Below are 16994 nucleotides of genomic sequence, written 5' to 3'. Positions count from 1 at the left end.
AAAGCTGTGAAAACAGTATCTGTGGGATCTGGGCCCTGCGAGAAGTTTTCCTTCCCTTGGGGCAGAGTGGGTTATCCTACTGAGACTCTGTAGACATCATGGCCTCTGGCCCTGTATCTGCTAGGAGCTCAGGAGCCTGGGGGCACCACTCAGTTCAGTCATGGTTTATACACCTCTGAGGACAAGAAGTTAGTGCCTCTCAAAGCAGCCTCTACCACACAGCCAGGTGGCCCACCTTGGCTCCATGGTCACTGGCCCTGTCTTGACACCCCACATGAAGTTAGCATGAGTTATCTTATTAGCTCCAGGCTGTTCTGTTCCCTTCTGCCTACCCTTCTCCAGGCCAAGGAAACCATGAACACCCTACATTGGATTGTGGCATTCTTCTCATAGACCTGCTCTAGCTCCCTATTACCCCAACATCTGGCTGCACAGGGGACATTCAAGAACCTTCCTGCAGGGTCTTGCCTCTTCACTTACTCCTCAGCTCCTTGCTCTAGCCATATGCGTCTCTGTTCTCAGAGGAGTCGCTCAGGGAGATAGAAATCTCAGCTCTTCAAGAGCCTTCCTCTACAAGAGACCCACCTGGGAGTCCCTTCTGTCCCTCAGTGGTGAGCCAGTCCCTCCCTGTCCCTCAGATCTCTCCAAAGCACCTAGTTTGCATTCTAGCTTCTCGGTGCTCTCTCCTGCCCCCTTGCCCTCCTGGGAACTCAGGAAAGCTACCACCAAACCTGTTAGCAAGGGATCCCCATGGGGTGTGAGATAAGCAGCCCCTGGCTGGGTGGACACAGGGGAGGACTCCCTGGAGGAAGCCTTGGAGCCCCACTGTGACTCCTACCCAGCCTCTGCTCCCTCCACAGTGCTCCAAGGAGCACAGGACAGAGAGTCAAGAAGTCAGCTGTTCCTTCCTGGGCTTCCATTTCCTCATGTGAAATGGAGTGTGGTGGAAGTGGGCCACCATCTCTGATATCCCCCTGCCTCAGATTCCTCCATGGCTACGAATGATACTTGCTAAGTATCTTGTCAGGCACCTTACTAGAACTGGACAAATGTGATTCCCAAAACCCGGGGATGGGGGTGGTTTTATATGTGATGCTGACCAATGCCACTACCTTCTGAAGCCTCTGTCCCTCTGCCCTTCAACAGGGCAGGAAGTCACCGCCAGCTTCAAGAAGGGAACACAGCGAGAGCAGAGGAGCAACCTGCCAGCTCACAGAGCGGAGGACCACACAGAGGGAACCTTTCTCATCTCAATGTCCCATTCTCCTGCCCTCGTGTTTACCTGCACCTACCCAGTCCCCAGCCACAGGGTGCAGACCAGAGCCTGTCTTTGAAGGGGGCTCAGTTTGCTGACAGTCATCAGTCCCCAGATCTGTACACAAGCTCATCTGGGTGAAGGAACACTCAGGCGCTGTGAGATGTGACTTGGCCCAGGGTGACCCTTGTGGGAAGATTCCAACTGATTTGGGCAACTCCTTGTCATGGACAGTCAGCCCCCTTCCTTACTGGCCAGGCATGAGCCGATGACCCTGCTGCATGCATCCTCACCTCCAGCCCCCTCTACCCCATCCTTGGCTCTCCAAGTCTCCCCCAAGACTATCCCTTTACAACTGCCCTTTCCACCGAAGGATCCAGACACAAATTGTACTTTAAATTCAATATTGGTCATTAATATTTCATGATTACAAAACGTTAAAGATAATGTCAGTGGAAGGCGCGTCTGCATGGGCAGGATGGATGACTCAGAGGTTCGGGAGAGAGGAGCCAGCATACTAAGTGGGCCCAAGCCTTTGAGGTAATCCAGCGTGACAGGCGGCTGCTCTGGCTGAGGGCAACATCCTCGGAGGGGTTCACAGAGCGCTGCAGCGTGTATAAATATTTCCCCTCTGATCCTCGTCATCTCTTGTTTGTTCCGCCTGGGAGCAGGTGGGGCTGTGGGACCCCTCGCTCATCCCCTTTGCTTCTGAGGGAGCCAGGCAGACACCTCAGCAGGAGGACACAGGGCCTGCCAGGGGTGGAGCCAGTGGGGTGGCTCTGTTCAGGGGCCTAGGCAGACTTCTGCTGTGGAGGATTGGGTCACCCTGGGCTGGCATGGACTTGCTCTGTGGTTTGGGGCTTTAGTTTCCTCATTTGTGAAATAGATATGGTAACTCTATCTTCATTAGAGATGGCTTGAAGGCGGTGTGGTGTGGGTAGGGGTTATTTGCCACAGATTGTGTGTGTGTGTGTGTGTGTGTGTGTGTGTGTGTGTGTGTGTGTGTGTGTCTTGCTGGAGGTTGATGTCAGTGTCTTCTCTACGACTCTCTGCTGATATGTCAAGGCAGGGTCCCTCACTTGAACTCAGAGTTGGCCAGTTTGGCTAGTCTAGCTGGCCAGCTTGCCCTGGAGATACCTTGTCTCTTCCTTGTGAGCAGCTGGGATTACACGTGGACTGCCATACCCGCCTGGCATTTGTGTTGGCACTGGAGATTTGAACTCTGGTCCTTGTGTTTGCAAGGCAAGCACTCTTTCCATGGAGCCATCTCCCTAGTTTCCTACTTTACTTTTGATTACGTATGTGTGTATGTGTGTATGTGCGCGTGTGTGCGCACACAAGCCCATGCCACGGTGCACAAGTGTGGTCAGAGGACAATTTGCAGGAGTCGGTTCTTACCTCCTACCATGTGGGTCTCAGGGATTGAACTCAGGTTGTCAGGCTTAAAGGCACGTGTCTTACCCACTGAGCCACCTTGCCGGCCCTTTGGTTTTGAAACAGGATCTATTTGAACCTAGGGTTTGCCGTCTAGATTGGCTGGTCAGTAACTCCAGGAATTTGCCTGTCTCCACCCCCTGGTGCTGGGACTATATCATCATGTTCGGCTCTATGTAGAAACTGGGGGTCTGAACTCAGTAGGAAATTTGTATACTGGACCAACTCCCTAGCCCCAGACCAGGGAAATTTGACCAGGGCACAACACAGGGAGAGCTGAGCTCTGCAGTAGGCCAGGCCTAGCTGGGAATTTGCATAAAGAATTTCAGCTGACTCTGTTTCCTCATCTGCACACTGGGGCCAGCTGTAGAACCAACACTCCTTAGACATGGAGATCCAGTGACCTCATCACTGTAAAAAGACCCGACTCTAGAAGGGGGAAGCCAAGTGCACGGTCAAGGCGGCCAGGGAGGCGTGGAATGCAGGCTTGCTAACACTGACGGATTTCCCTGCACTAAGAAGTGAAGCGTTCCCTTTATTAGTTAGTATAGAGGTGAGGAGTGGGCAGGCACTGTGGACTGAAGCTCAGAGGGGCCCCTCAAGCCCGTCTGGTAGCCGACTTCTCTCAGAGTCTTACCCCCATCCCCACAGTCAGCTGGGTGGGATGTAGTGAGTCTCTGAGGGCAGAGAGGGAAGCCAGACAGCTACAGGTGCCACATGAGCATGTGGCAGGGAGTCCCAAGGTGACAGCGCTGGGCTTGTCCCAAGGAGGGACTTGCTAGTAGCAGGATGTCAGACAGGTGACAATCCGTGGGCTAAGGAGGAGGCACCTCTGTCTGTCAGTCAGGCCTCTGCCTCACTAACAGACCAGAGCCCCAGTGACAGCTGCCTTGGAGGTGGAGGAACTCCCCCCACCCCTCAGTCCAGCGCTACTTCCTCTCCAGCCACCTTTGTTCTCTCTGCCAAGCGGAGGAGGAGTGGATTCAAAGGCTCCCAGACGCTGCCGCACTGAGGGCTGCGCCCGCTTTGTGTTTGCCTTTAAACTGCAGTTGAAAGAGAGAAGAGGACTTCAACCTAGGGACTTCCTCAGCCCTGCCGCGGGCCAGCGGGGCCTCCGGAGTGGGAGGAGGAAGGGAAGGCGGGCACAGGGAGGGGGAGGCCAGCAGGAGGGCTTCGGGATAGGGGTCGGTTTGAGCTACCCTAAGGCTGAGACTCAGAGATCTCAGCGATCTCCTGCATCACTCAGGATGCTTTCTAGTGGTTGGCTGATGAGGCCTGCAGAGGCGACAGGTGACATTGGAGAGTGCCGCTGAGGAGACCTGGCAGGCACTGGCTGGCTCTACCCACTCCTGGTGCTCCATGAGTCCCTTCCCTCTGCTTCCCACTTCCACAGCCTTACTTATGCAGACTCATCCTCTCCTTCCCGGCTCAACCCCCACCCACCCAGAAGCTCCAAACTAGGCCCCTACTTCCAGAAACTTCTCCCCAGCAGGGCCAAATTCCTTTAGGTGTGTGTGTGTGTGTGTGTGTGTGTGTGTGTGTGTGTGTGTGTTTTCAAGACAGGGCTTCTCTGTGTAGCTTTGTGCCTTTCCTGGAACTCACTCTGTAGCCCAGGCTGGCCTTGAACTCACAGAGATCCACCTGCCTCTGCCTCCTGAGTGCTGGGATTAAAGGCATGCGCCACCACTGCCCGGCTCCTTTAGTGTTTTTGACATCTGTTCCCATAAGCCTTTGACCCTGCTCCATCAGCACCCTGCCTCTGGGGCTGCAGCATTCCTGAGCTTCCTGGTCCAGGCTGGGCTATCACCTTTCCCCCAACACCACTGCATCTGACCAAGCTCCCTACTTCCTCTCAACGCCCTGTCTACTCCAGACAGCATTCCTCTAATGCTCAAAGCCCTCTCCATTCCAGCCTCAGGATGAGTAAAGTCCAGCCCCTCCCTGCCAGTGGTGGACCACTCTGCCTCACTCCAACTGGTTTGGCTTATTGCAGTTCCTCTAATGTTCTGGGCAGCTGTCACCCAGCTAGGATTCTGTGCCCAGTCTGTTCCTCCAGCCTGAACTGTCTCCCCTCGATGAGGGCATGGTGTCCTGATCGTCCTGAGGTCTTTGTGAACAGATCTTCCCAGAGTAGCCTTTGCCCCAGAGAAACACTGCCACCCCTCTTTATTCCCCTTGGCTTACGGCTCCTTTGTACCATGTCACCTTTTTTCAGTTTGTGGCTGGCCTCCTATGAGGACAGGTACTGTCCCTTCTTTCTCAGACCCTGGACTGGAGCTTGGCCTGTAGCAGAGGTTCAGTGAATGAGGGAAGAAAGTTACCCTCTATACCAGCCCTTTCTTGTGGGGCTTAGAGGGCTCAACTACAGCTTCCTTCCTGGAGATCTGAGTTCGCCCACACCCATACCCAAGTAGGGACTTTGCCCCGCCTCAACCCTTGACTCCTTCCCCATGTGTCTTGATTGACAGTTCAGCCTTTGCTCTGACCCAGCCACTGCCTATTCACTTTTTGCTCCTCCACTCACATGGCCCAGAGACCTGGAGGCTAGCAGTCTGTGCCGAGAATTGGGAGGCTTGCCTCTTCTGGCACAAGTCTGGATAGGCAGCTTCTCTGGATCAGGCCCCCACCTGCCTATCAGCCTGATGAGCCGGGCTGTCCCAGGCTCAGGCCCAGCCGCACAGGAAGCTGCAGCTGCAGCGGCAGAGACTAAATGCCGCCGGGAGCCAGCATGTTCCTATCAGGAGTCATTACCCGAGGTCCATTGCTCTCATATTAGGCCCCGCCACAGGGGACTGACCCCATAAGATAAGCGAATACAATCCCTTAGCTGAGCTCAAGCAGCCTACACCTCAGCCATTCGGACCAGGGTGTGCCAGCACAGACTACAGACAGGGGGCCAGGGGCAGGCAGGCCCCAAGCACAGGCTACAGACAGGGACCAGGGCAGGCAGGCCCCAGCGCTCCGTCCCAAAGGGAAAGCTTCAGGCAGCCAATAAACAGTACCAGGCCAGGGCAGCAGTCTCTACATGAGGGGCAGAGCAGAGAGGAGGCCAGCCAGAAAGGCTGCTTGGACGCATTCCTCTCTCCCTCCTCTTTCTTCTACTCTTCTTCCTCTCTCCTCTCTCCTCCTCCTCCCCTCCCTCCCTCCCCTCTCCCCTCCTCTCCCTACTCCCCTCCCTCCCTTCCCTCCCTCCTCCCCTCCCTCCCCTCCTCCTCCTCCCCTCCCCTCCTCCCTTCCCCTCCTCTCTCCCCTCCCCTCCTCCCTCCTCCCTCTCCCCTCCCCCCCTCCCTCCTCCCCCTCCTCCTCTCCCCCCTCCTCCTCCCCTCCTTCCTCCCCCTCCCTCCCCTCCTCCTCCCTCCTCCCCCCTCCTCCCTCCCCTCCTCCTCTCCCCTCCCCTCCCCCTCCCTCCTCCTCTCCCTCCCTCCCTTCTCCCTCCTCCCCTCCTCCCCTCCTCTCCCTCCCCTCCTCCTCTCCCCTCCCCTCCTCCCTCCTCTCCCCTCCCTCCCTCCTCCCTCCTCCCCTTCCTCCCCTCCCCTCCCCCTCCCCCCCCCCCCCTCTCCCCTCCCCTCCCTCCTCTCCCTCCCTCCCTTCCTCCCGCCCCCCTCCCTCCCCTCCCCTCCTCCTCTCCCCTCCCTCTCCTCCCCCCCTCCTCCCCTCCTCCCCTCCTCCTCCCTCCTCCCCTCCTCCCCTCCTCCCCCCTCCTCCCCTCCTCCTCCCCCCTCCCTCCTCCCCCTCCCTCCTCCTCTCCCCTCCCTCCTCCCCTCCTCCTCCCTCCCTCCCTCCATTCCCCTCCTCCCTCCTCCCCTCCTCTCCCCTCCTCCTCCCTCCTCTCCTCCCTTTCTTTCTTCTTCTCTTCTCTCCCTCCCTCATTTTTCTCTGTGACTATAGAGGACAGAAGGGCAAAAATAGACAAGCCCAAAGCCAGCCCTCGGCCCCCACCGAGCAGACCCAGAATCCCCATGTGCCTCAGCGGCAGCATCTCCCTTCTCCACCAGCACCAGCTACCACTCTGCCTGTACCATCATTCTGTGCTTTCTGAGACGCCTGCCTCCTCTCTACCAAGCACCATAGTCTACTTCCGCCCTTTGTGGAACCCAAAATAGGTGAAACCAATGAATAAACTGCTGTATCCTTGGACTGTCAATACCACTCCTACTCTCCCAGGCTGTTTCTTCTACTTTCCTCCTGTGTATAGTATTCCGCATCAGTAGTTTATCTTGGTCTGGGATGGAAGGATACTTGGACTGTTGTCATAGATGATGGAGCATTTGTAGAACTGAAACTAGTTGCGACGTGTCTCCTTAGTAGCCACATTTGCAAAGCCAATGCTTGCGTCCTAGGGATTGCTAAGAAGTGCCTTTCCGCATTTAGACAGAAGGAAACATGGGCAGTGAGTTACCCTTTCGTTATCCGCATACGAGATTACGGCGCATCACGCCATAAAACCGACAAAAACAGCGGGGCCCGGTTTTAGGGTTAGACTTCTGTTAGTTTTTTGACTTCCTCTGAGGAGCCCCCTGGGAGACTGCCCACTTGTTATGACTTGCAGCTTGGGAGCGGTTGTGTTTACGTTCTCAGACTCTAAGCCCTGTACGGTGAGAGGCCCTAGCCTTGACGCTCGTTGAAAGCGGACAAGAGCCAGGGCAGCTTCCCCAAACGCCGACTGCAGGACAGCTGTGAGATGTACGTCCTCTGGCTGATGCGGCAGCTGGACCTCTCCATCTGTGTCCCTGTCTTGCCTGGAACTGCCCCCTTTTTTTTTCTTCCTGGGCTCTCTGGCTCCCAGCATCCCCCCCTCCCCTCTGCCTTCAGACTGTTGGGGTTGTGCATGGCAAGACAGCAGGCAGCAGGCGTGGCCACTCGGACGCGCGGCACGACCGCGTGTCTCACTCGGACGCGCCGCGTATGGGCGGACGCGTCCGTGGGTGCTCACGGCGCGCCCGTAGCCACACGCGGACGAGCGCAAGGGAGGTGGACCCGAACCAGTGCGCGTCTACCTTGGCGAGCCAGTCCCAGTGGATACGGTGCCGTGAGAGGTGGCACGAGACTCGGGGGGGTCTCTCTGGGTCGCACCATCACGTCACCCGGGCGCGGACAGGGGCGCAGCGGATGGCTTGGGTCTCGGAATGTGCCCAGGTCAGACAGAGAGCGGGGGTCCCACAAAAAACTTGTGGAGGGCTTCTGAAGCCGAAGCACTAGGTGCAGGGACTCTGCTGTGCACCTTCTAAGCTGACGGACTCTCAAAAGTCCCAGGAGCGCTGAGGATGGCGAGAAAGAGCAAGAGAGTGCCAGTCGAAGTGGACTCGGTGCCTAGCGGGACAAGCCCTTGGTGGATGGTCTTGGTGTACTTGTCTGGAGCCGCAGGTTCCAGGCAGCGAGAGGCGAACTGCACTAGCAGGGCTATCAGTTGGCTCAGCTCATACGTCATTAACGGAGATTTGGCTTGGTCAGGAGGGCCCAGACTGAGCCCTGGGTACCGGTTGTAAAGGGGCTGCTCCACCACGTAGCCGTGACCTCGCCTATTTAGCCGGGGGAAGACACACGCCAAGTCGCAGGCTGATAAAAGGCACGCCAATCTCCAGGTTGCTTGCGCAATACATCCACTCAGTAATCATCAGTCACTCTATTTACATAAGCCAGCGCATGTCAGTGACCCTATCATGGCAAGTTATGATCTCACTGTCTTACCTGTATAGACGGAAATTCTCTATACAGCCGTGCTGTTCACTATATTACGTGGCCACGAAAGGGTCCCCCTGAGCAGTGGGCCCCTGAGTAACAGCCAATTAATACGAAGGAGCCAGGCTGTGGGGGCCTCGCTTGACAGCACAAGGCGAGCGAAGAGATAACCTCCGGGAGACATAGATTCATGCAGCGCGGCACGCCCTCTGGAGTTCCACTCGCCTTCAGTCTCGAGCAGCCAGCCGTGAGCTGACTGTCCTTACCTTACCTTGGTTTGTGAGATCAATACAGATGGACCCTTTTGGCTAGTGTGGGGATGTGACATATGAGAATGGTGCCCTAAGGGTGCGAAGTCACCTTGTGACTGAGCTTGTGCCCTCTACCGTTTCACTTGCCTTAAATCACAAGCATCAGGCTCCGTCTTAATTCAGAATGAGCGAGCTGCTGCCCTTGACTACTGGTTCTCCAACTGGATGTGGTATTCGCAACCTGGCCATCTGCTCTAGAAGTGTTTCTCCCACTGTCTGCTTGCTTCAGTTGCCCCCTTGTGCATCGCTGTGCCTTTGATTCGTGTGTTGAGTGTGTTCCTGTGCGTGGTGTTGGTGCCCTTTTTCTGGAGTCCTTACAGTCCTATGTCTGGCGCGGAACATACCAGGCCCCTCTCCCTTACGAGCACAGGAGTTACCGTGTCTAACCCTATGACTTGTGCGCCGACTGCGGGAAATCGGGATGCCGCTGTGGGCACTGCCCTAGGAAAAAATTGAAGCTTCCTACAAAGCCAGGCACATATTCAAATTGCCAACGGCCCACGTGCAATGCTCTCGCACCTGAGGGCTCTGTGCCAGCGGCTATTGCTGACCTCCACAGACGACCTCCTGGCGCTTCACATGCCCTCTACCAGGGAGCGCATCCTCAAAGTAGCAGAGTTTATAGATGAGATGACGCGTGGCACCGGTAGAAGTGGGTGTTCTTCCCACTTCAGACGAAGTTGGAAAGGGAAACAATAGCTTGAGCGGAGGGCTCTAGAATTCTGCTAGTACAAAGAGCGTTATCAAGAAAGTGACATAGTGGGACTGCTCAGGCTCCAGGAGCCTCAACCTCGTCACGGACTCTATTACTCTCTCCCTGATCCGATGACCACAGCGCCAGTGCTTCATAGTTTTGAGGCGGAGCGCAGGATGTAGGAGGATTATCACAGAAGAGCTCGTAACAAATTGATGGGTAGATTCTGCAGCCATAGAGGCCGCGGGAATGGTCTTCGTGCTTCCTAACAGGCTGTGTATCCCAGTTCCGAGTGACCTCGGCAGAGTACTGAGACCCTGTCCTGGGGGTGAGCGCGCCAAATCAAAGAGGACCTTGCATACATGCATGTGCGACTCGCGGACAGGCAGGACCTCGAGCCTCTCCTACCGGGCGGACGCTTCAGAAGGACAGGACGACCTCATTGCGAGGTCCGTGTAGGATCCTACAAATTGACGTCTATGGCCCCCTGACGAGGGTCGTCAGGGTCATACTGGGCCCCACATTGGTCGGCTAGGAATAACAACAAGAGTTCTCCCCTAGCGTTTGGTCTGCATATGAGACCTCCATGGTCCCCATCCTCTTTCACGTGCCCTTGCAACCTCTCAGTCATGCTCGGTCGCCGCTTAGGATCATCGGCGTCAAGGGATCCCCCTCACCTTGGGAGAGACATGTTTCCGCCCCACAAGATGGACTGGTGACCATATAGTGGTTGCAGCAGGTTAACCAGGAAGGCTTGGGTTCGTCAGTCCCCGAACACCCTAGTCTCTGGTTCCACGATGTAACAGAGCGGCCCTTGTTTTTTTGTTCCTTTCCGCTGGTCTGATTTTCTTGACGTTTCTGTATTCTCACTAGTTAGAGACAAGTGTGAGGGAATGGTTGCTGAAGCCTACGCATGTCAGAGGGAACGAGTCCGCGGGAAGTTAAAGAGAAACAACTCGAAGCCTGAGGGAAGGGACCCAGAGGTGTGCTGAAGTAGGTCGTAACAATGTTTTAGGAGCATGGGCTCAATTCTGAATTCACAAACAGCTGTACAACCTTGGGTAGATGGCTTATCCTCTCTCAATGAGACATCACACCCTCAACCCTGGAGGTGGGGGAAGTGAGATCCCCTCGTTGCCACAGCTGGCCCAGGCACCTACCTTCCCACCCTGCCCAAGGCAGCCTTACCCACCCTGCCCAAGGCAGCCTTACCTTCTGCACTACTATGATGGCCTCCTGAGTGTCGCTGTCCGTGGTGACCTTGAACGCATCTCCTCCACTGCCGCTTTCTTCTCTCAGGTGGTAAGTCATGTCTGTGTTCTCGCCCACATCTGAGTCCTCGGCTTTCACTCGGCCCACAGCCGTGCCAATGGGCGCTGACTCCTGTATGCTGAACTGGTACATCTCTGTGGGGGACATGCCAGGAGGTTGATCCTGGTTCCTGCCAGCACTGGGGAAGGGAGGAGGGGCCTGGGTATGCCTGGGAGATTTGTATCTGCAGGGGCGCTGCCCTGGCCAGATGGGAATTTCAGACTGCAATGGGTCTGTCTTCTGAAGGGCAGAGGCCATGTGAGTAGAAGTCTTTCATTTCACCCCCAGGGTCCTTGGTGGACAGTATGGGGACATCCCTGCCATCCTTGAGGCCTGTTTCTCCACCTGCCCAGCAAGGGGGACAGAAGAGGTTGATCATGAGGGTTGAGGCTCTGGAGCCGGTTTTGACCTGTACCTCTGAGCTTCAGTTCCCTCAACTGTGAAGTGGGAAGAACACATTCCTAACAGCAGCGTCACTATGACAACACAGACACCTGTGAGATGTGAGGAACTGTGCCCTGGACCTCATGGAAATGACTGGTGGCATTTGTGTCACCTCCTAGAAGCACCTCTGATGACCCAGACAGTGTACGGAAGAAGAGGACAGAGCCTCACAGATAAAGGGGTGAGGGGATGAGCAGCAGACAGCTGGGAGAACACGTTCTAGAGCAGATGGCAGGTGCGAACATCCTGAAGCGGGCGCTCTCTGGCAAAGACGGCCTGGTGACTGAAGGGGGACAGATGACACACTAGCATCCTCCTATGTGATCAGAACCAAGGTCAAGGTAAGAGCAGCTTCTGAATGAGGGGTCAGCCCAGGTGACATCTGGGAGTTGCCGTTGGCGCCTCAAATGCCCGGGAGACTTTGTGAACAGCGGCTGTCTCTTTCTCATGCTTACACATACTTGAGAGGATCCTTGCTTGGATGCTTCCCACTGCCCTTGGGGTAGACCTGGTAAGTCCCTCAGCCCTGCAGCCAGCCCGTTACACCCCTGCTGTGGTTCCTCCCTGCTGGATGGCCCAGAAGACACAACTCAGGGCTTGTCCGTACCGGCTCTCACCTTCTCTCCCCACTTTACCCTTTGGAGACCCTGCCTATATCTTCAGCTGCTTCTGCCCGCCCCTCCCGGGGCGCCCAAGAACATCCTAGCAGATACGACTGCCCATCTCTCCAACTCTCCTCTGGGCTGAACGTGAGCTGTGGGAGACAAGGGTCGTGGCGCTCATTCACCAGGCACAGTAAGCTGTCTCGTGGGTGGGCTGTGTTAAGGAGTGGTGAGTGACTAAATAAAAGCCAGCTGAAGTTACAAGTGGGCAGTCTCCAGGGGCCCCTAGATTAAAGAGTCTAACTACACTCAGTGTTTGTGGGGATGTGGTACAAGGGACAAGCACATTTCTTCATGAGGAAACACTTCTTAGCAATACTAGAGAAGTGTTTGCAAAAGGGCACTAGGAGACACAGGCAACTAGGTTTCAAGTTCACAATAGCTCCATCATCTAGAAACAAGCCAAGTATTCAGCAGGATAGATATGTGGGAATACTATACAGCAAGGAAAAGGAACAGTTAGAAGAAACAGCCTGAGAGTAGGAGTGTAATTTTGAAAGTCAAAGGCATACAGCAGTTTATATCATATGGTTTCACCTATTTGGGGTTCACAAAGGGGCGGGAGTAGACTATGGTGCTTGGTAGAGAGGAGGGCAGAGTCTCAGAAAAGCACAGAAATGATGGTACAGGCAGAGTGGTAGCTGGTGCTGGTGGAGAAGGGAGATGCTGCCGCTGAGAAAGGCACATGGGGGATTCTGGGTCCTGCTGGTGGGGCCGAGGGCTGGCTTTGGGCTTGTCTATTTTTGCCCTTCTGTCCTCTATAGTCACAGAGAAAAATGAGGGAGGGAGAGAAGAGAAGAAGAAAGAAAGGGAGGAGAGGAGGGAGGAGGGAGGGGAGGAGGGGAGGAGGGAGGAGGGGATGGAGGGGAGGAGGGAGGAGGAGGGGAGGAGGGGAGGGGAGAGGAGGAGGGGAGGAGGGGAGGAGGGAGGAGGGGGGAGGAGGGGAGGAGGGAGGAGGAGGGGAGGAGGGGAGGAGGGAGGAGGAGGGGAGGAGGGGAGGAGGGGGGAGGAGGGAGGAGGGGAGGGGAGAGGAGGGGGGGAGGGGAGGAGGGGAGGAGGGGGGAGGGGAGGGAGGGGAGAGGAGGGAGGAGGGGAGGGGAGAGGAGGAGGGGAGGGGAGGAGGGGAGGAGGGGAGGGGAGGAGGGGAGGAGGGAGGAAGGGAGGGAGGGGAGAGGAGGGAGGAGGGGAGGGGAGAGGAGGAGGGGAGGGGAGGAGGGGAGGAGGGGAGGAGGGAGGAAGGGAGGGAGGGGAGAGGAGGAGGGGAGGGGAGGGGGGGGGAGAGGAGGAGGGGAGGGAGGAGGGGGGAGGAGGGAGGAGGAGGGGAGGGGAGGGGAGAGGAGGAGGGGAGGGAGGAGGGGGGAGGAGGGAGGAGGGGGGGAGGAGGGAGGAGGGGAGGGGAGAGGGAGGAGGGGAGGAGGGGAGGGGAGAGGAGGAGGGGAAGGGAGGAGGGGAGGGGAGGAGGGAGGAGGGGAGGGGGGGGGGGAGGGAGGAAGGGAGGGAGGGGAGGAGGGAGGAGGAGGGGAGGAGGGAGGAGGGGAGGGGAGGAGGGAGGAGGAGAGGAGAGAGGAAGAGAGATAGAAGAAAGAGGAGGGAGAGAGGAATGCGTCAAGCAGCCTTTCTGGCTGGGCCTCCTCTCTGCTCTGCCCCTCATGTAGAGACTGCTGCCCTGAGCCTGGTACTGTTTATTGGCTGGCCTGAAGCTTTCCCTTTGGGAACGGGAGCGCTGGGGCCTGCCTGCCCCTGGTCCCCTGTCTGTAGCCTGTGCTGGGGCCTGCCTGCCCCTGGCCCCCTGTCTGTAGTCTGTGCTGGGGCACACCCTGTGCCGAATGGCTGAGGTGGTAGGCTGCTTGAGCTCAGCTAAGGGATTGTATTCGCTTATCTTATGGGGGTCAGTCCCCTGTGGCGGGGCCTAATATGAGAGCAATGGACCTCGGGTAATGACTCCTGATAGGAATCAGCTGGCTCCCGGCGGCATTTAGTCTCTGCCAGCTGCAGCTGCAGCTTCCCTGTAGCGGCTGGGCCTGAGCCTGGGACAGCCCGGCTCATCAGGCTGATAGGCAGGTGGGGGCCTGATCCAGAGAAGCTGCCTATCCAGACTTGTGCCAGAAGAGGCAAGCCTCCCAATTCATCGGCACAGACTGCTAGCCTCCAGGCTCCAGGAGGAGGGAGGCCTTGACCTCAGATCAGCTTCTTGGGCTTAAGTATGGGTGTCCCTCTGCCTGGGTGCAGTGGCTGTCCCCTTCTATCTAGACTCCGGTGAACCTTCAACATCTCTTCACAAGCTTGGGTCTGGGATCTAGCAGTAGCTAGGGGGCCCTGAATGGCCAGCAAGAGGGAAAATGAATGGCCAGAGGGTGACCAGGGCTTCTCAGGTGGGGAGGCTACAGCAGTTTTTGTGTCTGCCAAACCAGATTGGCAGGGGTTTCCCTCTGTGGGAGGCAGGCTTGGAGGAGCACCCAGGTGATGGTCCCCCTTCAGGCAGGAAGCCCTAAGGGAAGCTGAACCAGTAGGTTCTCATGCAGACAGACATACACATAACCCCACTTACTCTGTGGGAAGCGGGGTGGGTTGTCATTGACGTCAGTAACCACGATGGTGACTGTTGTGGATCCTGAGAGGCCACCCAGCTGGCCTGCCATGTCTGTGGCTTGGATAACCACCTCATAGCGTTCCTGGCTCTCACGGTCGAGGTCAGGCACAGCTGTCCGGATCACACCTGTGGGTGAGAGAGAATGAGGCCACGGTGGCAGACTCTGGCCAGGCTGAGGCAGGGCTCAGCCAGGCTGGGCTGTGTACCGAAGGTCAAGGGAGAGCCATAGGTGCAAAAGACACGTGTGGCATGATGGTTTGGACGAGAACGGCTCCCAAAGACTATATATGTTCACGTTCGGTCCACAGTTGGTGGAACATTGGAAGAATTAAGGGGTGTGGCCTTGTTGGAGGAGGCGCATCACTGGGGGTGGGCTTTGAGGTTAGTTCTGCCTCTGCCTGTCAATCAGATGAGCTCTCAGCTACTGTTTCAGTACCATGACTGCCTGCTGCTGCCATGGTCCTTACCATGATGGTCATGGGTTTCAACCATTTGGAGCTGTGAGCCCCCAATTAAATGCCTGTGGTGGAGATTAGTTGACAGGGTCTCTCTGTGTAGACCCGGCTAGCCTGCAACTCACTGTGTAGACCAGGCTGGCCTCTGCCTCCTGAGTGCTAGGATTAAAGGTGTGCACCCACCATGACCAGCTAAGTGCTTTCTTTCATAGGCTGCCTTGGTCATGATGCTTTGTCACAATAATAGAAAAGTAAATTAAGACGTTTGGCCACCGGGACCCACAGAGCTCACCAGCCAGAGCACACTTGCACACAGACCCCTCACACATATTCCCACAGTGCACAATCACAGACAGACAGATGAGTTCTCTGCACCCCCCACCTCTCCTCTCTCTCTCCTCCCTCCCTCTCTCTCTCTCTCTCTTTCTCTCTCTCTCTCTCTCTCTCTCTCACACACACACACACAATGAGCACGTGCCTCTACACACCTACAGACTAACATTCTGCCACACATGTGCACAAGCTTCCACGTACAGAAGACCATTGGCTTTGCTGAGAGGAGACCTGTGGACCAGATCTGCCCCTGGGAATCTGCCCCAGTAGCCAGTCCCACCATGGATCTGTGTCCCCCAGGATCTGGTATGCGTTGAGCAGGGCATCTGCCTGGCTTGTTAGTGACCTGCAGAACTTGGTACCAAGCAACTTCTCAGGTTGTTTAACATATAGGCAACAGTCACTGAGGGTCACACTCCATCACGCACAGGTGCATGCCTCACACATATGGACTGCAGTCACACACATCTGTTCATGTGCACCCCTGCCCATCCCCCAGGCCTGGGTTCTCTGTCCAGGCCACAGAGAAGGGCTGGGAAGACCATCTTCCAAGCTGCCCATGGCGTAGAAGCAGAAATGGTAATGCTGAAGGTTAACTCTGCAGAGAAGATGGCCAGGCCTCATTTCCTGTCAGTGTAAGAAACCTGGTCAGGAGGGGGAGTTGATGAGGCATTCAGAGCCTCTCCTGACACCCCCTCCCACCTGCCAAGCACAGGTGGCGCCAGGGCCTGAGCACCAGGTGGAGTCATGCACCAGCAGCCCCAGGATGCGCCCCATAAAACCTGTGCTCCAACTCCTGATGTCCCCAAGTCCCTGGATTCCAGTAAAGGTGATGGGACAGAGAAGAGGCTGTGGGGTGGTGTGTGTGTTTGCGTGTGCATTGTGTGCTCACGAGTGTGTGTGGTTGTGTATTGTGTGACCAGAGTAGGTAGTACTCGGGGTGGTCCACTTTTGTGATTGCAGGGAGAGGAAGGAAAGAACATGAGGGGAAGAAAGAAGAGAGGAAGGGAGAGAGAGAGAGACAGAGAGAGAGAGAGAGAGACAGAGAGACAGAGAGACAGAGAGACAGAGAGACAGAGAGACAGAGAGAAGCCACGGACCCTGGGAAGGAGACAGAGACCCGGAGGAAGGGACAGCAGAAGAGACTAGGGAAGAGAGACATTTTGGGAGGGAGACCTCTCGAGACAGAAAGGGAGAGAAGAGAAGCAGGGAAAGTGCCTTGTCCAGAGAGAAGAGAGAGGGAGACAGAAGGGCAACACTTGTCGGAGCCAAAGCAAGTGGCCAATGCTGCTCTGGCAGTAAGGACAAATAGCAGGACAAGCATAGTGGCCTCTAGGCTCACAGGTGAGGTCCAAGGCAGAAAAGCAAGGAAGAAAGCTAACTCTGTTGTTGTTTTGAGAGAGGGTCTCATGTACCTCAGGTTGGCCTTGAACTCCTGATCCTCCTGCCTCCACCTTCCAAGTGCTGGACTACAGATATGTGCCACCATGTCTGGCAGGAAGCTGAGTAGCAAGACACTTTACATCTAGGGATTGAATGACATTGAATGACAGTCTGGTAGCAGGATTTGGGGCCACCGTCCCTTCATCCTCAGCTCCAAGTGGGGACTGGAGAAGAAGTCTGGCTCCATCTGAGCAGGTGAGGTGGGAGGCCCCATGCAGCTACCTTCTCTGTTGTCCCCACTCCAGAGAGACTGGGGACATAATATCTCATAGAGCATGTGGTTCAGGAGCCTCTGAGCTCCTGGAGTGGAGAGGGGCCATGTGGCCTCTGGACACTGCCTGGAGTCACACACCATATGAAATTGCTATGGAGATAGTCTCTGA

At 56.3% G+C, this 16994-nt stretch overlaps 1 protein-coding gene across 1 annotated transcript in view; it reads right to left on the bottom strand.

The window, feature by feature from the left end:
- Cdh22 (cadherin 22) overlaps positions 1-16994 on the bottom strand; it is a 64669-nt gene that overhangs the window by 17964 nt on the left and 29711 nt on the right. Inside the window, exons 4-10 of the mRNA XM_036184312.1 lie at positions 14339-14506; positions 10586-10779; positions 9841-10016; positions 8000-8208; positions 7763-7947; positions 7580-7682; positions 7223-7363 (exon numbers count right to left, since the gene is read on the bottom strand). Coding sequence (XP_036040205.1) covers positions 7223-7363; positions 7580-7682; positions 7763-7947; positions 8000-8208; positions 9841-10016; positions 10586-10779; positions 14339-14506 — 1176 coding nt within the window. The remainder of the gene's footprint in view (positions 1-7222; positions 7364-7579; positions 7683-7762; positions 7948-7999; positions 8209-9840; positions 10017-10585; positions 10780-14338; positions 14507-16994) is intronic.

Source organism: Onychomys torridus, chromosome 4, assembly GCF_903995425.1.
Source record: "Onychomys torridus chromosome 4, mOncTor1.1, whole genome shotgun sequence".
Taxonomy (NCBI): Eukaryota; Metazoa; Chordata; class Mammalia; order Rodentia; family Cricetidae; genus Onychomys; species Onychomys torridus.
The sequence above is the reverse complement of the archived record's forward strand: the minus strand, read 5'-3'. Positions and strand labels throughout refer to the sequence as shown.